At 45.8% G+C, this 22482-nt stretch overlaps 1 protein-coding gene across 2 annotated transcripts in view; it reads right to left on the bottom strand.

The window, feature by feature from the left end:
• Positions 1-17518: 17518 nt before the first annotated feature.
• The window catches only part of LOC146185711 (nephronectin-like), a 31885-nt gene continuing 26921 nt past the window's right edge, over positions 17519-22482 (bottom strand). The window contains exons 4-5 of one of the 2 annotated variants that reach the window (XM_084606637.1): positions 18589-18705; positions 17519-17879 (exon numbers count right to left, since the gene is read on the bottom strand). In XM_084606637.1, coding sequence (XP_084462763.1) covers positions 17731-17879; positions 18589-18705 — 266 coding nt within the window. In that variant the 3' untranslated portion in view covers positions 17519-17730. The remainder of the gene's footprint in view (positions 17880-18588; positions 18706-22482) is intronic. The other variant, XM_084606636.1, reaches the window with a different exon arrangement.

Genomic DNA, 22482 nt, shown 5'->3' with positions numbered 1-22482 from the left:
AAACATACAAAAACTTCACCGTGTTTTTGCCGTTTTCATTTGGGCGTCGACCTGGGAAAGGACGAGCCGAACAAATTTGTTACTTTCCGTACAAAAAGGAGGGCTTGGTCTGGCGCATTTATTTTTGCGACAAGTTGTCTCGCGTTTCATGTACCTTCGTGACCAAAATGATGTCTTCCTCAGAACAGTAATCCAAGTTCGGCTTGGTCGACTCCTTCCTAATTTTCTTGTCAGTTCGTGTCTCAATGTAGGTGGTACAGTAAGAGTGTAGTGGTGCTCGCGTACAGATTGCTGCATGTGCGCTTTTCCATGGAGTATTTGTGCAATGTTAAGCGGAAAAAATTGTATGCGGACCTAGTGGACACAATGCTTCCTGTACCGGTATGCCGTTTGTCGCACTGTCCAGGCCCAGGAGATGATGTACTCAAGAGAGTTAAGAAGATGCCAATATCACCACCAGTCAAATCATTTTTCTTTAAACTCCACACTAGCACATTATCAGTCAAAACATGGATGCACGCTAAAGGCCTGTTCGTCCCTTGGTCAACAAATTGTGTAAAAGACCAGAGACGATAGAGCACGTGTTTTTGCACTCAGCCACGAGTTCGATGCTTGAAAGCGGTACTAAAGCGCTTCTAGTGAATGCGGTGTTGCCTTACAAACGTGCCGTAGAACGTTATACTGCGGTGTATATAGGTAATTATGAGCATGTTACTTACAGAAGTCGCAGTTACATGAGTAGCGAAGTACGTTTCGGCTACATTTTTTCTGCGCTCTGCGCACATGCAGAGCCATCTTGCGGCAAACACAGAACCCCTCCTCGCAATGTGCGGCGCTGCCCCGACACGTGGCGCGCCACTCGCCCCTGACGTTTCGCCGTGCACCCTCACAGGTTGTAGAATCAAGCGTCTTTCCTTTCTTTAGATCACTATCTTCGCTCACCCGCTTCTCCCCTTATTCGGGCCGCGCGGGTACCGGTGCGAGGATGCCCCAATACCCTTGCGTTTAATAAGTTTTCTCGACGAGGTGCAATAACGCTGTCGCGTTCCACTCTTGAAGGCGAAGCTTAAGCGTCCTCCAAATTTTTCTTTTCCTTCTTCCTACAGCCCCAACAAACAACTTTAGTGGTCCAAAGTTTCGATGGAGGCGAAACGAAGTGGCGTCCATGTGCTGTGCGATGTCAGCGCACGTTAAAGATCCCCAGGTGGTCGAAATTACTCCGTAGCCCTCCACTACGGCTCCTCTTTCTCTCTTTCCACTTTCACTCCCACCTTCCTCCCTTCCCTTACGGTGCCGTTGAGGTGTCCACAGAAAACAATTGAGACAGTTACCGCGCCTTTCCCTTCCTATAACCGAATCAGTTTTTTTTTAGTGGTCCAAAGTGCTCTCTAGATTTTTTTTTTGCATGCGAACCTTGCTGGGCGCCCGTACCTGGCACTTCGGAATGTTGTGGACCTCAAGGAAATTAGTTTAATTGGCCAATTTGGCCATTGGCAGTTTCAATAATTGGCAGTTTCGATGGAGCCGAAACGAAGAGGCGTCTGTGTGCTGTGCGATGTCAGCGCTCATTAATAATAATAATAATAATAATAATAATAATAATAATAATAATAATAATAATAATAATAATAATAATAATAATAATAATAATGATAATAATAATAATAATAATAATAATAATAATAATAATAATAATAATAATAATAATAATAATAATAATAATAATAAAAATAATAATAATAATAATAATAAAGGTCGAAATTGCTCCACAGCTCTCCACTACGGCTCCTCTTTCTCTTTTTCCACTTTCACTCCCACCTTCCTCCCTTCCCTTACTGCGCGGTTAAGGTGTCCACATAAACAAGTATGACAGATACTGCGCCTTTCCCTTCCTGTGAACAAATTAATCCTCCTCTGACCTCGATTACTGTTCTTATCTGGACATCCCCCCCCCCCCCCCAGACACACACATACACACACATATATATACCGGGTGTCCCAGCTTACTGGAGCCAAGGGTTAAAAATATATTTGTGGTAGGCCAGGGAAATCTCTTGCGTACACCTGCCAACTGCCTTATGCACCACAGGCAATGTTTTGTTTTGCAATTAATTAATGAGCTAATTATGTTAATTTTAATTTATAAATTGACTTTAGACCATAAATGTTAATTCGAAAGTTGGATCGATAGTAACTTCAGAAACCCCTATTCCGTTAATTGCGATAAAGAAAGCGTCACGTGTATCTTTTTTCCCCAAGCTTCTTAAAAAGAAAGCCCATGCACGAAATGCTATTACACAGCATTTTGTTGGAAAGCACCTTCAGAAACTCCAGTTTCATTAATTGCGATAAAGAAAGCGTCACGTGTACCTTTTTTTTTTTTTTTTCACTCTAAGAAGAAAGCCCACAAACTACAAATAAAATCCCGTGACAAGACATCCGCGCGCCGCGAATGTGGTGCTCTCAATAGTGATTTGAGTGACCGAAATCAGTCGCGGCGTGTCAAGCCGATATGCCTGCGATGGTTCTTCGCCCGCGTTAGCCAGCCGACACACGTGGCGGTGCGAAGCAGCGAGCGCGGCGAGCTCGCTCCAACTATCGCCAACATGTCAGCCTGCCGCTGCAACGGGACCGTCGAGTCACGGTCGCATATCATACACATCACACCTTTAAATGGTGCATGCTACAATTTTCATTCTGTGCAAGGAACAAGGCATAGCAACTTTCTTTGTTTAAGATCGCACTGATATTTTTTTATTTATTAATCATCACTGATACTAGCCCCATATTTCGATGCAGTTCATTCCTAGATCTTAAGATAGAGAGCGAGGGTTCAGACTAAATAGATTTCGGGTATGGCATCTCTCCTCCACGCTCTCACATTGTACAGCACCAATAATTTCTGCCCAGCATTTATCAGCAGGACAATCGCAGCTACTTAACTATTTACACTGCTAGCAGTGTAAGCCCTTTAGATGCACTCTTCACGGCGGATCTCGGTGTTACTCGCTTGCAATTGCTAGTCGTTCGCTAGTCGTTACAAGCAAGCAAGTGTCGAAACGTGGCTGCAGATTTTTGTTTCGCTGCAGATGTGTTCAACGGCTTCGCCCTTAAAGATTATAATTCGCGACACAAGAGGCACCATTTTAGTCGACAAATTTTCGCATCATGAAGCTAGTTGACCCATTACTATTCCTCAAAAGGATAGTAGGTAAGTACTGCACACGTTCAACTCCTGCCGAACGCAGATATAGCAGGGAGGTCGTTCAATTTTGCTGTGATATATTTACCTTGCACTAGCAATGCCTCATCGCAGGTGAATCTTATTTGCAAGAAAGTGTGCGCGTAACTCACGCACAGAGATGCTCAACTTATCAAGCGCCCCACAGACAAAAAAAAAACAAAGAAAAACTTAACTCACGGCAACCGCTTCAAGCCTGCGCGTAGCGACAAGGTAGCGACGTTAGCTTCGATAATGCAGCAGCGGCGCGGCGCTTAGCCAAGTTGGCAGGCCGCTAAGGGGGTCAGGTTGCGCCTTTAAGCCAATCCAAAAAGGAAACTCCAAGTTCATCAGAATATTAAATCTGGGCGCAGCCACGGCACGACGAGCGGCGTGCTCCGTCCTACTATACGCTTACTCATTTTGAAACCAGGCGGCGCTTGGTGTCTGATTTCAAGAGCGCCCCCTGGGCAGCGCAAGTAAAGAGATGAAGAGTTACTGTTTATTTCTCTGGCGGTGTACAAGATACAGTTGCTAGTAGTTAATTGTCGGAAATCAGTTCTTCTGGCTGGCGATTTTAATTCGCATCATGTGTCGTGGGGCTACAAGACAAATAGTTGCGGCAAGCGTCTTTGGGATTGGGTAACACATAACTTTTTCTGTAGAAATTCGTGTTCGGCCACTTTCATACGAGAACACATTCAATCTGTGTTGGATTTAACTTTTACCTCTCCCAGCTTTTTTGTTAATAATTGGTCGACACTTGATTGTGGCACCTCTGGTGACCACATACCGATTGCTTTTGATGTTAATAGAGGCTTTACAAAAGTTAGCGCCATCTAGTGAAAGAAACAAACTGTGCGCGGCGGCCATGTTTTGCTCAGTCCGCCCGCGCTTCCCATCGAGTACGCTGTCAACGTGCGCCTTTGTGGAACCCGTGCATGCACCGAAAGGTGCATTGGAATGCTCACAAGCGATTGTTTCATTTTTTAACAACGCAGCAGTCGCTGTTAGCTACAAGCTATATTCGGAATGATGCCAGCATGTTGTTACGTGCCCTTCTGCAGGCAGCGCACCGTCGTAGACGCGCACGGAATCAAGGTATACGCGTGTATGCGACCGTTCGTTTGCAGTCCTAATCGGCTTTACAAGGGTCATGTAAAGCATTACTACACGCCCCTCTGACTGGGAGCTAGCTCACAGAATGTGCTATCACCTAAAACAGCAAGGTTGTTTTGCGCGCTATGGAGCCTTGTGAACTTGAAGGATAAGCTTATGCTGCGATGGAGGACACGGGAGAAGGAGCAATCCACGTATAACGAACGCTATTGTGCAAATACGTTCTTTGAAACATTTTGCACGTAGGTGGCATTTACCATTGTGTATTGGATTTAAGACACGGGCATGATTACCGAAACTACTTTTCACAGTCGTACGAAATGGTAGTGCTTGGTGCAGAGATCAATACGGTTGTCTAGTGTGCCCGAGGTGCGTGTTTCACGCTGCAAAAGCAAGCGGCTGCAAAACCCGCGGCGTCTAGAAAAGCAGGAAAAGATGGCATCCCACTAGTGTGTTGTAATATGCTCACGGGCAGCCCGTTTCGATCGGTCCACGTCCAGAGCGCGCAGCTCAGGTTTTGTACCTGCCAGCGCGGCCGATAAAGTAACAAAGCGTGCGCTTCACTTTTGTGTATTTTTTCGAGTCACCCGATGGTTCGCTAATTCACAGCTACCTGAAATTCACTGAAATTTTTAAATATGTCGATTTCTTGTTTATTCCTTCTGTCGGAAAGTAAACATTTGAAGCCGTAATCTCATATGAAAGCGCTGACATTGGAAGCTTCGAGGAACTCGGAGGAGGAGGAACTCGGCTGAAACGAAAAGAAATTTGAAAAGTCAACTCACATTACTGCGAAGTGTTTGTGTCTTGTGCAACTGGCTGTGTTCATAAAATCAGATTTATAATATATCATATCGTTATAGAAAAATTAGGAGTCACAAGCTCCGCCGTTAAAGGTATAACGCGATAGTGTCTCTCTCTCATACACACACACGCACGATGTTTTCTTCGTTCACGTGTAATATTTTAGCTCTCTTATTTATTTATTTATTTTATTTACCAAATACTGCAGGTCCTAACTGGGCCCTAGCAGGAGGGGCGAAAAGAATACAATGCAGTGAAATATGAATTCATCAAAAGTAACATACTACACACAAGTGTAGTATGTTATATGTTGTTATGTATGCTATATTTCTATCAGACATGGCAGTAATTGAATTACAGTAATAAAATTACTGTAATTTAATTACTTTTCTCGGTAATTTGCAATGTAATGAATTACTTTTTCAGTTTGGTAATTTAGTAATGTAGTGAATTACTTTTTGGTAGTAATTTTGCAGCAAAGTAATTAATTCCTCTCAAAATTACTTTTACTAAAGTGCGCCATCACTCCTTCAATAGACAACAAAGTAGAGTGCGCGAAAGCAGGAACGACGTGCTGCAATCCGAAGCCAGCGTAACGGATTGGCAAAAGGAGACAGAATTGAGCAGAACTAGAATACTCTGGAGAACAAGTTGTTTTGTTTAATAGCTTTACTTAGTTTTTGCATTTATGTAAACTAGAAAGTAATTTCAAAGTAATTGAATTACTCAGTAGAAGTAATTGTAATGTAATTTTATTACTTTTGGGGCAGCAGTAATGAGTAATGTATTTTAATTACTTTTCTGCGATTTTCAGCAAAGTAATTAGAAATGTAATTAAATTCCTTTTCAAAAGTAATTTTGCCATGTATGATTTCTATGTTATGTATGCTACGTTATATTTCTATCATTTCTTTCTTTATTTTTATTTTATTTGACGTTTTATATTTTTATACACCAATACGCATGTGTCAGCAACAATCGGCTTTCCATTCTGAGCAATTTGACACTTTTGAACACATTCTTCAATTATTTCAATTAATAAATTACACATTCTAAATTTTCTTCCTTAGCATCACCAAGCACTGATTTTTCATTCTGTCACCTTTAAACCCTTACTTTCCAATTTTTCCTTTTTTTAGTTTTTTTATTTCATCAATTAATCAATTATTTACAAAGATTTTATTAACTCGTCATCGCCTATCGCACACCAATCAATATTCAATCACTGGAAGCATAAATTACCATGGCACTTTCTTTTTTTTTTTTTTTTTGCGCAGACCCCGATTATTTCCGAGACTAATGCCAACTACTGCGTCGACGGCATGGGAAGGAAAGTGCTAAGCGCCAGTCCAACTTACGTCAAATTACGCACGATCCTTTTATCATAAAATAAAATGCATCCTCGCTCATTTCACCAACCAAGTATCTTCCAGTGGGATGAGCGACGGTGATTGCGCAAACCAAGCAAACATACTCGCGATGCTCTCTCATAGGCGTTTAAGTAAACAGCAAAGGCGCACAGATAAAACAAAATCCACATTACAGAACTCTGGTTACTGTACCTGGATAGGGATGACGCTGCGGACTGCCGAGGGGCTCATACACGACTCATAGAGCAATTTGTGACTGCGCTCGGCAGCGCGGCCGGTGGGCCCCGCCACCTCTCGGCTGTAAAAATACGTTTCTAGGCGTAGCTGACAGAAACCGCCAGGGACCGAAGAGAGGTCCAAGCACAGCACACTAGGTTAAAACGTGAAAAGCGCGAACAGAACGGCGAGCGCTGACGGACGGACACGAAACGAACGGATGAAGCGAACAAAATATGGCGGCCAGAGCGGGATCAGCGTGCCGCTCATGGTTGCCAGACGTACTTTTGTAAACCCTCTATTGCCCTGTAACTCCAGCGACTTCTCAGTTGAAGTCATTTATTAACTATAATAATTTTCAGTTAACGTTACGCTTTAATCTTGAGTCAGTGACTAACACGGGTGAAAAACAAAAATCAAAACGCTTATGTTCGGTGATTGAGGATTGCCGTAAGAAGTCTGAGATCTTGGTACGGAGTTCAAAGGGGAATACTTCAGCTGTGTGGTGGAATTCTGATTGTTCCCGAGATTACAGACGTAGAAGGCGGCATGGAAAAAGCTTCTCCACAATGCCTGAAAAACTGGCATGATTATAACGCCGCGGAGACCGGCGAACATCTGCGGGTCGCGCTGACGGCTGCTGACAGTCCAAGTGGCAAGGGGAGCTGGAGTCGAGTTGGTAAAAGCCGAAGTAGCGGAGTGGCCCTCGTTCATTGCAGCTACTTTTAAACGTACAGTTGCAAAAGCGAAGGACGAGTATGATGTTAGATTTTTCGATTTCCTTTGTAAATCTGGCAACCAAACTGCTCTTTTTGGTTCTTTACGCTCGCGGAAAAAGATTCCGCAATCACAAAATCTACGTTCTTTTATTTTGACTCCCCATGAAGCAATAGACACAATTGCAACAATTGCCAAAGAACTGGAGAAGCGTTTCTCGTTTACACTTCTTTCATGCTCGATATCTGTAATGCCAATTGATCCAGTTAATTATGATCCTCAAATTTCCGTTTCTGAGCTTTCTCCTATAGTTATGAGATTGCCAGCCGCTGCTCCCGGTCCTGATAACGTAACTTCAAAAATTATAAAGATCCTTTTTGAGGAGTCACCTGACACGTTATTAGAGCTAGTAAATTATTCCATCAAACATGCTTGGATACACCCAGAATGGAAACTTGCCAAAGTAATTCCTTTACTTAAGAACAAAGGCGGTGCTTTTTCCATAAATAATATTAGACCAATTTATTAACATCAAACATTGTAAAATTAATTGAAAGAGTCATACGTATTTCGGACTTCGTGAACCAAGAAAATATCCTCAGCCCATGTCAAATTAATTTCTGTCAAAAGTGTTCCATCTTGAATGCGCATGCTGACCTCGAGAGTCGAGTTCTTTCAGTGCGGCGCCAAAAAATGCATGCTGCCTTGATAGCGCTAGATATAGCCAAAGCCTATGATAGTTTGGAACATACCATTCTAGCAAAAATTAAAAGGTCTTCAGTTTCCACATAATTTAGTAGCCTGGATATCTGCATTCCTTGAAACCGAGAGTTTTACTGTGCATTAAATGGCATTCATTCTGGCAGGTGCAAGCAAGCAAGGGGAGTTCGGCAAGGAGCAGCCCTCTCACTTGTTCTTTTCAACTTACTACTGAGCTCAATTCCAGTTAATCATGACGTTCGCACTTACGTATATGCAGATGATATCGCCCTTTTTTTTTTCTTTTTTTTTCTTTTTTTTTTTTGCGGCTGCGTCGGATATTCAATCCCTTTATCTCCGCCTGCAAACGTACCTAAACTCTACTAAGATTTGGTTGTGTGGCTTGCGTCTCACATTAAATGTGAACAAAAGCGCGGTCCTTGTATTCAACATAAAAAATCCTGTAAGTCTGTCTGTAATGTATCAGCAATAAATAATACGTTAGATCATTAAAGTATTTAGGGGTCACTTATGATGATAATCTTTCATGGCAGCCCTACATTAACCATATTGCTACGAAAGCGGTTCGGGACGTGGGCATGTTGCGCCGAATTAGTCGTCCCCGGTATGGAATGCGGAGAGATGTGCTTTTAATGGTTTATGCTATGTATGTGCGTCCAATTTTATAGTTCGGTTAAGTGTTGTTTCCTGGTTCAGCAGCTAATAAAATTCGGTCGCTTGTTCTCTTGGAGCGATCGAGAAGCGCTTCGGTTGTGTCTTGGACTTCCAAATTTGTCGCCAACAATGTGCTCTACCTTGAAGCCCGGATTCCTCCTTTAAAATGTAGATTACCAATTCTAACTATTCAGAGGTACACAAGGATATATGAATCAGAGTTTCACCGATCTATGTCTATTTTTTGCTGTCAACCGACGTCCTTTTTCGGTGTCCATTGGCCTAAATTTTACATCCCGCAGGTAGATATGGTCCAAAATTTGCTAGACCTTTTAAATGTTTCCCTCCCTAGTATTCTACCCATGCAAACTAGCGGGTCACCGCGTCACCGCACGACAGCCCCCGAGCCTGGCCCTCACCTCGAACACAAAAGCTCCCCCAGCACCCCATCGGGGTGGTTACCGGAGGTTGAAAGCTAAACATTTCGACAGATTTGCCTGTCTGGTTGGGTTGATAACTAAATAAAACTTGAAATTTCTCCAACCAACACTTTTATTTTATAAAACCCGACGTTTCGGAGCCGGCTCGGCTCCTTCTTCAGGGGTGCATGACGCGGGGCTGCGTGAGCCCCGCGTCATGCACCCCTGAAGAAGGAGCCGAGCCGGCTCCGCCCCGCGTCATGCACCCCTGAAGAAGGAGCCGAGCCGGCTCCGAAACGTCGGGTTTTATAAAATAAAAGTGTTGGTTGGAGAAATTTCAAGTTTTATTTATTTGGTTACCGGAGGTGTACGGATGATGATGGGTCGATGAGTTATGTGTGACTCCGGGACAAAGTGATTCGGGTACCAAGTCCTCTTTCTCTCTTGCTCATCGTCGTCGAGCTGCATGCCTCTCTTTTTTTGTTTCACAAGGTTTAAGGGGAAAGCCTTCCTTGGCTCATGGTCAAAATCTCGAGTGCGCGAGTTCTGTTCGCGGGATTCCGCGAGATGTGTTCTTCTTTTCTAGCCTTCCTGCCATCTCCATGGTAAAGTAGGGGGCACAACACTTGGAATTGACGTAGTAAATTTCGCAACCGTCGTTCCGCCCAACCAGGGGTTGGCGCGAACTGGTTCGTTCTCCAGGCAGGGACCCGTTGCACCACCAGCGGTGCTGCTCCGTCAGGGACGGGTATCTTAACACAAGACTGAAGGTTCTTGACAGATGAACTTGATTATGAGCTTTATGTAGTACATCTATTTACATATGTACACTTTTACAAGATTGCAAAGACATATGGCAACAACTGGAACCTGTTGGTCGGTCTTCCCGGGAGAGACTCCCAAATTCGGCAGAGCCGATGGTGCAGAGCACCTACCTAAGACCCGATCCAACCAAGAACCCCTAACGAACCTTCGGCAACTTCAGTTTACACCTCGGGTTCACACCCCTTGGCCCGAGCTATCCAATCACTGGCCATAAGCGGCGTGATTGGGCCAAGAAAATTCACCCTTGCCCCGTGCCTGGTCACCGCTGTCTCCAGCGCTCTTTCCACACTGAAACAGTACAGGCAGGTGACCCATGGAGCTTCTTTTTTTTTTTTTTCTTTTTTAGTTCAGGGGGAGTTGACCCTGTGAGCACTCGCGAAGATGTTCGTTCCCACGCATCTGGCACGCACCTGTCTGACCATCCGCGGACGACACCTGTCTCCTTCGCTTCTACACAAGAGACGCTGCCGACGCTTTGCGGCGCATTCCTTCGAATGAGATAGGGAGCGGCTCCCGCTTCCCATTCAGGAACTCGAAGGGGATTAACTAAGCAATGCGCCACCACCTGCGCGCTAGGCGCCGGTTTACTCCCCAGCCTCTTTTTTTCGACTTCCAGTCTACAGGGCAATGTACGCCCCCGCGCGCACCTTGACGATCCCTTACAGGCCCTCCCCAAGATTTTACAAGGGGCCTAAATGGCACCTTTAAAATTAAAATAATCAAGGGATCGGCCTACGTGACGACATCGTCTCGATCGCGGGTGCACAGTAACAAAACACTAAAAATTGGCCCCAACAATCCAAAACAAAAACAAAATGCACACACTCAAATGCACAATGTTGCATGAGCGGCTCGCTTCTTGAATGAAGTCCGAGTTCGCGTATTGTGTTCAGTTCACGCACAAGCACGTCCAGCTCGCGAACACACCACACACACATGACCGGAACGTTCATTTGCACTCATCTGAGAGCAACGTGAGCCTCCTCAGTCGCACCAACAGCCCCTGTGTGCGTTTGAGCCACCGTGCTAGCCTGAATAGACAGACTTAACGCTTTGCGATTACTCGCTAGGCCGCCGCCACAACGGGTGAACACTCGATGGCTGGTGCCCTCCCGGATCGAAAACACACGGGCCACCCGTTGGTTCTAACAACGAATCACGCAGTTGACCCGAGGAAAGGTCCTCCTCGTGCGGCGAGAATGAGTCAAGTAGCGCGCATGTAGCACAACCCTTGCACCTCCTGTTCGTACTAGTGCGGCTGGATTTTATCCATTTGCGCCTTTCATTATGAACAGCGCTGTTCCGCAATCCAGCCTTTCCTGTGCGAGCAGTACACCTGTCTCCTGGCATTCTGTCTGGTTTAGAGCATAAAGCCCCTTTTCTGACGGAACAACCCTTCAGATTGCCGCGCACTGCTTTACCTTCGCCTCCCGGCTCGATTGCATCACCTGAGTATGGGCTTAGCTTGTAGTTGCCTGATGACTGGCGTTTGTCTGGTAGCACTCTCCTGTTCATGCTAGCGTCACGTGCGTCGAAACGCACATTTTCACGCCCTTTCGGAGGTTCGTTCTGCTGACGTGTGCAGCTCAGGTCCAAAGACGATGCACTGCCCTCGCGTCCGGCCTCTACCATCACACCGCTAACCTGAACCACTGGATAGACAGGGTGAGCAATATCTGTCTCAAATACACTAGCGGTGTATTCCACTGAGATGTTTTCTTTTCGCTCCCCTGACAAACTGGAGGCCTCAACCGTGTCCTCGGCAAAAGAGCATACAGGCATGTTACTGCCGCCCTGACTGTTTTCAGCTTCCTTAGTTTCAATGGCCTTCTGTTCCTCGCGACTGGGTAGCTCGTTTCCGCCGCCTGCCTCTAGGGGTGATGCTAAACTTTTGCAGGATTTGCACACTGCAGGACCCTTGCCTTTGCTATCTATCACTTCCGCGGAGTCCGCCTCTAAGACTTGCGCCAATTCGGCGCCCACCACACCAGCGTTACTTAGGACATCTCCGCATTCCGCGACACTCTTCTCAAAGGCTCCTGCTACTGGGCAGGTGTTGTTGCCCCCTGGCGCGCTGCTTACACCTAAGTGAGCTATGTTCCGTTGCGCATTTCTCTGTCCCAGCAGAACGTTGTTTTCCAGCGTCGGTAATCTATCCTCGGAACGTTTCGTCCGTGCTACCTCGCTGACTACTCTTAACTGTTTGAGCATAGCTACCTTCACCTGTAGCTCTTGGCGTTTTGCTACTGTTTTTCTGAGTTCTAACTCTAAGTCCTGAGGCGTTTCCTCGTAGAGAAGCGCCTTCCCTCCATTCACTTTGGCGAGCTGAGCCAAAAGCTCATTTAAGCGCGCCTTCTCTGTTTCCAGCTGGCTCGCCATATTGCCTAGCATATGACCACCCTGCCGGCTCGAACACACACAGAGGCGCGAACAATGCGACTGAAGAAACTCACGGTTTCGATGCGCCGGTCCACATTGTTTGCTCCATGATGTTGGCGTCCGCCCCCACCTTCACCGCACTTTACGATGAGCTGCCGCACGCCGCTGGTCCTGTGTTCGTTGTCGCCGCTTTGTTGTGGCTCGCCAGAGACCGGTGAGCTTTTCTTCCCGGAGCGCTGCTTTTCCTGCAGCCTCGCGTTGCTGGTTCACTGCCGTGGTTCTTGTTGCTGTCTCTGCTTCCGATGACTGGAGCTTGCTTGCCGTCACCTTCAGTCTTCTCCACTGCCTGTGTCTCTACTTGGCCCGTAGAAACATCCTGTCGACTGCGCCAGTAAATTTCGCAACCGTCGTTCCGCCCAACCAGGGGTTGGCGCGAACTGGTTCGTTCTCCAGGCAGGGACCCGTTGCACCACCAGCGGTGCTGCTCCGTCAGGGACGGGTATCTTAACACAAGACTGAAGGTTCTTGACAGATGAACTTGATTATGAGCTTTATGTAGTACATCTATTTACATATGTACACTTTTACAAGATTGCAAAGACATATGGCAACAACTGGAACCTGTTGGTCGGTCTTCCCGGGAGAGACTCCCAAATTCGGCAGAGCCGATGGTGCAGAGCACCTACCTAAGACCCGATCCAACCAAGAACCCCTAACGAACCTTCGGCAACTTCAGTTTACACCTCGGGTTCACACCCCTTGGCCCGAGCTATCCAATCACTGGCCATAAGCGGCGTGATTGGGCCAAGAAAATTCACCCTTGCCCCGTGCCTGGTCACCGCTGTCTCCAGCGCTCTTTCCACACTGAAACAGTACAGGCAGGTGACCCATGGAGCTTCTTTTTTTTTTTTTTCTTTTTTAGTTCAGGGGGAGTTGACCCTGTGAGCACTCGCGAAGATGTTCGTTCCCACGCATCTGGCACGCACCTGTCTGACCATCCGCGGACGACACCTGTCTCCTTCGCTTCTACACAAGAGACGCTGCCGACGCTTTGCGGCGCATTCCTTCGAATGAGATAGGGAGCGGCTCCCGCTTCCCATTCAGGAACTCGAAGGGGATTAACTAAGCAATGCGCCACCACCTGCGCGCTAGGCGCCGGTTTACTCCCCAGCCTCTTTTTTTCGACTTCCAGTCTACAGGGCAATGTACGCCCCCGCGCGCACCTTGACGATCCCTTACAGACGTGCTCCGAGGATGGTCACGCGACTGAAGCGACGGTGTACTGTCGCATGCCAAGGAAAGACAATTTCCACTGTGCGGCACCAACCATGGCCTTGCTAGCAAAAGTTATAGGGGCGCACGATGTACTACAGCCACCTAAATTTTATGTGATTCTGGGCGTTGCAGAGGAGCTAGCCAGTGAAAAATCCAAATATAAAGAATGGCTCACCAAAATCTCGCTTAATATTGATCATCCAGCAAGTTTTATTTGCCCTAGGCGCAGGAGCACATAAAATGCGGCCAGATGGAGCACGTCATTTAAAGATTTGGGCGGCTATACCGTTCGTACGCTCCGGCTGTACGCTCAGGCTTTCGCATTCCAGCAGTGCAGCAGTGCAGATTCTGCAGTGCTCTCGCAATTTTTCTACCGTCCACTTTACAAACCACTCTACATGGTAAGTGGTAAGTGTTGCGAAGAAGATCGGCTGTGGTGCGAGAGGAGCCCTCACGATAGGCCAGTCATTAAATCATCCTTCACCCTGTCGCCATATTGTGCCGTCTTCTTGCCTGTCGCCACATAACAATATCAATAGAATAGGATCAGTGGCCCTCTAACAGAGGGCTACCGCTCCACCCAGTCTGCAAGCTTGGCCTGTGTGTTCTTGTCCCGTAGGAAGTGTTCTTCTGTTGATTTGCGACCGCATTGTAAGCAATTGGGATCGATGAGCTGTTTGGTAATTTTCGATCGATCAACTGGGGTCATGACTGTCCCGGTTCGGGCTCTACCTAGGTTTCTGGCCTATTTTCTGGTAAGGCCCAGTTGAGGTGGAGGGTAAAGTTTCGGCGCTTCACGAAGACTGTTATTGGCCTTTTCCAATTGTATGTTAAAGTTTCGTTTACAGGAGACTCCAAGAAAGTCCTTGCGATCCCTTCCGGTTTGGTAGGCTCGGGCATATCTGTTCGCCTTCTCGTTTCCCCCTTTCCCTCGTGTGCCGGGAACCAAATAATTTCTACTCGGCTTACTCTATGGCTGTTTTTTTATTAGTCCTGTGGCTGCATAGCAAATAAGACATTTGTTGTAATTGTGGATTTCAATCTTAGAGTCGCTAATTACTGTGCCTACGCCCCGAGATCTAATGCAAAGGCTACTTTTTCGGCCTCGATGGATCAAGACGAGTTCTCCACTTAGGTATTTCCGCGCGCTGCCCAAGGATGGCACTGTGCTGCCGCGCACTGGCACACAGAGAACCGCCTAATGCCAGTGGTCGGTTCAAAGAGGATTGAGGCATTTGGAATCAATTCCGTCACTGCGTCGGGGTATCAGATCATGGTGTTTCTCTATTTAGCAAGTAGTTGTATATGTATATGCACGGGGAGCACTTAAACGCGCTGCTTCTACATTTCAGTCAAGTCAGCGTCTCTTCGTGGCTGCATACACCCTTCAGCATCCTTCTGAACTTCAGTCACCGTCAAAATTGATGAAGCCAATGAAGCCTCATGAAAGGAGGGGTAGGCAGTGTCTTGCGTAAAGCGATCACTTTACGAGTTAAATGTCAAAGACGAAGACAGCTTTCCACTGTCGACAACACGCCATGCATGCCCGTAACGGTTCATTTACAATACTGCTACCCCAACAACCCCAACAAAGGGGCTGATGCATGAAGGGTGGGAAAGGACAATAACACTGACATAGAGAGAGAGAGAGAGAGAGAGAGAGAGAGAGAGAGAGAGAGAGAGAGAGAGAGAGAGAGAGAGAGAGAGAGAGAGAGAGAGAGAGAGAGAGAGAGAGAGAGAGAGAAATACAGAAGGTCATTCAGACAGACATGATAGAAAGAATTGATACTACAAATGTGAACAAAAGTCAAACAGTCATCGCGCATTATTACACAGGCTGCACAAAATACACAAACTAATCGAAATAGTGACAAGCGATTACAGGTTCGGAAGAGCCATTAGGAAAGCACTGTGCAAACGTTCATACATCAATCAGATAGAAATTTATCGATGTCACTTTCTTTAACATATAGTTATCCAGTTTGTTCCACTACTGTGCGACGAACGAAATAATATTCGAATGTTGTTATTGGCGTGAAAAGGAAGCAGAGTGAGGGCAGGGCATGGTGACTTCTTGTAGCGTAATCATCACGCTAATGGTTATGGAAGAGGCAGTAATTTTTCTCTAAAGAGAAATCGAACATTTCTGCTGGATTATTTCTAATGCCGCGGTATTGTGCTTTGTGTATTTATATGCGTGCACTTCTTAAAGAAGAGAGTTATATAAGAGTTGTAAAATTTACCGCTTTGTTAAAATCAGAACAGCACCTCATCTATGTGTTGATTCCGGAAGTTTAGTATGTGGTAGATGAATGCTCGGAGGGCTGAAGTCTGCGCAGATGGGTAATGTAATGCCTAATAGACACCGCTGTAAAACCCCAGAGCACTTACCGCATTAGGCATACATAGCTTCCCTTATGACCAGGACACAGCATTGGAAAGCAAATATTAAATTCATTATAGCTGTTCATCAGCACAAGCTGCGCGATCAGATTCGGGCTCATGTCCTCGTTAAAAAAGCAGCGCTTACACTCTCAAGCTTACACAGGGGATTCCCTGTCGTGATGACAGCAGGTGCTTGCGACTGTACTAGGCTCCGAATCGCCAAGACGACGGAAGCGAAACCGACGAATTGTTGGACAACAAGGTGGTACGAATTCCCCTGACGTAGACTGTACGAGAACATACACGAGGCGCGGTACCCCTCTTTGCACTCATTTGCTGCATTTTTAGCGCTTTTCTTACGCAGGTGCTGCACAGCTCGGAGCGACCGACGTGACATGGCCCGTCAGAGTAAACCGGCACGGGGACGCATTTCCCGGAGCAGTAAAAGTGAGGATATGTCTGTTTGCACGGCATAGGAGGACTCAGCGGGCGCCCCACCAGCTGCGTATATAGTGAGAGGAGTAATTTGCAATCGGAATGCTCTCAAGACCGCGGATTGTTCAGTGTACTCCAAACCGATGAGATGATGCAGATCTTGTGGCGTGCAAATTGCTTATCGTTTGTGGAAATTGCATTTATCGCTTGTTACGTTCTTAGGCATATATGAAAACATTTACTTCCTCCTGCTGCAACTACAGTTGTCCATGCGCGTAAGAAATGTTTACCGAACATTTTGAATAAAATTATTTTAGTCACAGAAGAACAGAAATCTGAGCTATAGTTGGTGCATTGCAAAATTGTCCGTTATTCTCTTCCTCTGTCTCAAGTCGCGGCGCTGTTTTTTTTATTTTGTTTATTATAGTCATCTCTCGTATATAGTGTGTCTTAATTTCTTTATTTTAATTTGTCAATTGTTTGCGCTATTCTTACGAAAAGTGCTGCATGAGCACGGAAATAATTTTATCAACTCTGAATCACAAGGTGCAGAACTGTCCATCGTTATAGCTTTCCACCTGTATATACCTTTTCAATAATTGCTCGCCGGGTGCCGCCATAATGCTCACTGGAGTGGATTTTAGCTAGCACGATGGAAGCTACAGCTAAACCGGATTTTCTGGAGTCCAGAGAGGAGGCGTTTCGAAATCTCCCTCACCTGACGAAAAGGTGTATACGCATTAAAAATTTCTATTCTTATTAGAAGCGCCACGAGGTTAATTAAATTAATGAGTACAAGAATATATATACAAGGGTGCATCTTTAAAACTCAAGCGATCATTACTGGCAAGACCTATTTTTGCGCACCAGCCTTAGCCGCCGTCAGTATTTCTGGCGCTAAATGCAAGGATTGCATGCACTTATATGGTTTGTCACTTACCCATTGTACAAGATGTCAATGCAACTGAGGAATGCTCTTTAAAACGAACGTCGACCACGGTGCCTCCTTTGCTTGTCGTTTATTCGAGAAACGGAGAACTGATTGGCTCACACCATGAAAATTACCATAACCGAAAAACAAGTGCGAGTTTTTCTTTTTGTTTTTTCGCCCTCCATATTTTTCTGCCACTGCAGCTTCTTGTGCAAACAGCCGTTACTGTTAGCTCGGGATAAGTCATGTGCTCGTAGCCATTTATTTCCAGGGTGGCTTGTTGTTGGCGAGGGCCGGCACCCGGTATCCCGGCCGGAGGTCTCTGAGGCTCCGCAGGCATCGGAAACCTCGACGGGTGCTCACGCAGAAGGTGCCGCGAGGACAGGTCCCCAGTGAGCACTCGGGAACGGCTGTGATTAATTAATTAATTAATTCATTCATTCATTCATTGATGATTGATTGATTGATTGATTGATTGAATGATTGAGTGATTGATTGATTGATTGATTGATTGATTGATTGAACTCTCTTGACATTTGGACGTACTCATTTTACACATACAGCATGACCGCAGTATGATTGATGGAACAGCAGATGTAATGATCTATCATGTGCATTTTGATATGATTAAATAAGCCCTTTGAGAAAAAGAACAAAAAGTTTAACAGTTCGCTTTCCAAGAGAAGAATGTGACGCCATATTTTTTATGGCATGGTTTAACCTCGAAGAGCCCGACATACGACACGTAGGAGATACGGCGGACACGAGATTTCCGCAGCCGCTGCACCGGAAGAAATATCAGAAACACAATAAACCAGAACATTACAAAGACATATTCGCTGCTGCCAGATGTACTGCTGTTATTCAGATTCAGCGTCAAAAGCATTTATCGAAGTGCTTCTTTTGAGAGGCATAATCCACACAGCAATTGGACATCACCGTCCTTGATTGCGTGTTCGAGTTCGAGGCGCGACACTCATATTGAAGTCAGTAGGTGCTTACGTATACCCATCGTGACATCATAGGTTGTGGTACAATGCAGCCACTGCAGCGACACTGACAGCGCAGCAGAAAATCAAAGAAGCGTGAGGAAAGAGAGCAGGTGCTTGTGCAGGGTACCTATTTCGCAGAGCCGCCCTCTGAAGCCGATCTTGCAGTAGCAGACGTCAGTGAGGTCTTCGCGAGTGACGCAGGTGCCACCGTTCAGGCAGGGTCCTTCCTCGCACGACACCACGCCTGCAAACGAAGGCGCGCGAACACAGTGCATCGGATCACTCTGTAAAGGAAGCGACTTGTGCGTTGTTTTCAAGCAAAGTAAAAATTTCCGTATTTTCCAATTACGGCAGGAAATCGCGACGGGCGCTGTACTGGCGGGTGCTGCTGGCAGCCTGTGCAACGGTACGTACTGGACCTCTTCTTCAAGGCAAATCTCTGATCACCAGTACGAAGATTTATCCTGACTGTGCTCACATAGAAGTGGAGAGGAGCTGAAGAAAAGCTTAAAATTGGGTAAAGGACAGTGGGATGAGACATGTAAAGAAAAATGGTATACGATAAATAGTTAAGAGGCAAAAAGATAACACTACGAATCAGAGAGCCAATGTTAATAGAGAATGCACAGGTGACCAAACGATTAGACGCGACATATCTGCGTATGAAGCATCGGTTCTAAATTCGCTTCTGTATTCAGGGTTCGCACTGCGCCTTTGAATTTGATTTCACCGCCACTATTCACTATTGCTGCTGCGTGGGTTTCTGGTGGAAGGAATTGTGGTGGACCGGCGGTAGATGGAGGCTTCCGAAAGGCGAAGATCGGTAAGCGTGCGGACGGGTTACGGTGGAGGTGAAGGCGGCACTTTACGTATACTTGGTCCTGAGGGCGCACATTTCAGGCTCGCAAATGATGGTAATGATAGCTTTTCCTTCGTAGCCGTGTGACTAGCTACCCTGCCCAGAGACATACTTTTTATTGGTGCAATGTACCAGAGTGGCACGGTTATAATGTAAACCCACGTAAAAGGCTCAAATAAATCTATTGGCGTCGCTGAACAGAAAGTGTTTCGAGTGGCGTTCCAGGGTAAACGGGAAACCTCATCGCATTTTATGAGAGAAGCATGACTTCTTAGAGGAACGAATTGAGAGCACTGTGAAATCTACACTGCAGAAATGCGAAAGCTGGAGTTTTGGTGCTGCATACGGTGCATTACGTTTGCTCTCATCATTATTATCAACTAAATGCACCGCCATTATCAATGCTACTGTCATACAACTGTATAACGTCACAACACCTGCTCCTGGCGGAGAGAGCGGGAACTAGGCCGCCGTTCATGCGCACCGCCGTCTCTCACGGACGAGTTGGTCGCCCAGCTTTGAGGCGTAACGTCATAACACCTGTGGCGCTCCTGACGGAGAGAGCGGGAGTTAGGCCGCTGTTCATGCGCACCGCCGTCTCTCACGGACGGCGCGAGTTGGTCGCCCAGCTTTGAGGCGTGACGTCATAACACCTGTGGCGCTCCTGGCGGAGAGAGCGGGAGTTAGGCCGCTGTTCATGCGCACCGCCGTTATGGTGGCTAGAAAGGTTAGGTGACGCGAGCTGGCCGCGAGCGCCGCTCCTACATTTCATGCCTCTCGTAGGTGGCGCTGCTCTCAGCACTTCGATGCATGCTCGGCTCGCGCTGGGGCACGGCCGGTCTCGAGGGAGAGCGCGCGCTCCCCCTCGAGACGGGCCGTGGCTGGGGTAAACTTTGGTGCGATTGCAGCGCAGTCATACCAACAAAATGTTAAAATTATTGTTACCACTTGAAATATTTTAACCAGGTAAGCAAAATAGGTAAGTCAGGAGTGACGTCGACTGCTAATATGCTCTTTGGCACCGTGAAAGCGGGCGATGCGGCTGTGCCGGTTGTTTTGCTTGTCGTGCTACTAAATGCTGCTTAAATGAAGAAGTTTTGGTCTGAAGATGCATTACATCATTTCCCGATGGGCACAGTGGTCGAAGTTATAAAGCTAAATATTTTGGTTTGGTGTCGTGAGTTTTGAAAAAGTCAAAGCGACTCGGGCTGAGGGGCGTTGCAGTCGAAGATTACAGAGAATGCAGATGACAAGCGATTATTTAACGTGCGGTTACGTCGCACAGTACGCAGGCATCAGGCTAATTTCTATTCTTTGTTGTCTGCGAATTTCCGGTGCGGCTAAAGTGGGAAAGTGCAATTTTTAGCCAGATGATAGCCAGAACGTGCAACATGCGATGTGAAACGGTATTATAAGTACAGAAGGAACAAATTGCAGTTTTATTCACAAAAACCTCTCATGGATAAGCAAAGTTTTGTTTATTGCACATAAGGGCAAGAATGCTGGAAAGAAAAGTGAAATATCACAATGTTGAGGTTGCTGTTGATGGCCTCAAATATACATGTAATACAGGTAGAATAAACACAATTTCCAGACACAACTGCTCACAACCAAATAGCAAATTAAACAACCCACCTCAGTTTCAACAGTTTCATTCTCCCTTGCCTTTCTTTTGAAAATGAATTCTGCGTCTTCAGGTGTAGTCTGCTAAGAACATAGAACTTGATCACTTTGTCACAAATTTAATATGTCCGTGACAACCAACCAGCTGCAGTTTGGTCATTTGGAGAATGGATACCAAGTCAATAAGGCTGTCTCTTCGGATTTCACGCGCACTAAAACAGCGAGTAAAGGTGTTTTCATGGGATGTCACAGGGGCGTTTAGATTGGTTGATGGAAACATAAGACCGCCTATGTCAACTGCACTGGTAATTAACTAGAATAGCAGCTTGGGCATATGTTGGTTATGCATCTTGAGGTAACAGCGCGGAACGTGGACGGGAGCACAAGATTAGAAGACGACACAACGAGCGCTGACTTTCAACTGGTAATTAAGACACGCTCAGTTCCGTTCTTGAGACTGAGGAGTTGTCTGCATCAGTCTTCACATTTGGTGCCAGCGATGCATTTCTTCGCCACATATCCAGCGATATAAAATATCAGCCTTGAATAACTGGCCTGAGTGATGACAGATGTGTGTTCGATGCCACAGTCTTTGAGAACTTCATTTGCCTCACTCAGGTCTCGCACATATAAGAAGCTGGTCATGGATGATGCTGTCACTAATCTTTTTTTTAGCAATTGACTGGCCTTTTGCCTGACATCAATGCTTCATTATTTTTTTTAGTTATTGATTGGCATTTTGCGTGACAACCGTGCTTTCATTATTATGTTTTAGCAATTGACTGGCCTTTTGCCTGACAACAATGCTTTCATTAATTTTTTTAGCAATTGACTGGCCTTTGCCTGACAACGATGCTTTCATTAATTTTTTTTAACAATTGACTGGCCTTTTGCCTGACAACAATGCTTTCATTAATTTTTTTTTAGCAATTCACTGGCCTTTTGCCTGACAACGATGCTCTCATTATTTTTTTTTAACAATTGACTGGCCTTTTGCCTGACAACAATGCTTTCATTAATTTTTTTTTAGCAATTCACTGGCCTTTTGCCTGACAACGATGCTCTCATTAATTTTTTTTAACAATTGACTGGCCTTTTGCCTGACAACAATGTTTTCATTATTTTTTTAGCAATTCACTGGCCTTTTGCCTGACAACGATGCTCTCATTATGTTTTTTTAACAATTGACTGGCCTTTTGCCTGACAACAATGCTCTCACTAATTTTTTTTTAGCAATTGACTGGCCTTTAGCCTGACAACGATGCTTTCATTAATTCTTTTTGTTTAGCAATTGAAGGTAATTTTGCCTGACAGCGATTCTTTCATTTTTTTTTTTTTTTAGCGGGGGGTTTCTAAACGCAAGAGAAACAGAAAAGTATGCACATGTACTACATACTCCCACTAGCACCTCGGCAAGAAAAACTACATAGGCACCAAACAAAACAGGATAACCTGAGCTAGGGCAAAGCCGATTGAAAAATAGCACCACAGCTCAAGCAGCATCTACAGGCAAACAAGAACGAACGAACCAGCGTGCGC

Source organism: Amblyomma maculatum, chromosome 6, assembly GCF_055883805.1.
Source record: "Amblyomma maculatum isolate TAMU_Amacu chromosome 6, ASM5588380v1, whole genome shotgun sequence".
In the NCBI taxonomy this organism is placed as follows: Eukaryota; Metazoa; Arthropoda; class Arachnida; order Ixodida; family Ixodidae; genus Amblyomma; species Amblyomma maculatum.
Note: the sequence above shows the minus strand (reverse complement) of the source record. Positions and strands in the feature narration are given on the sequence as shown.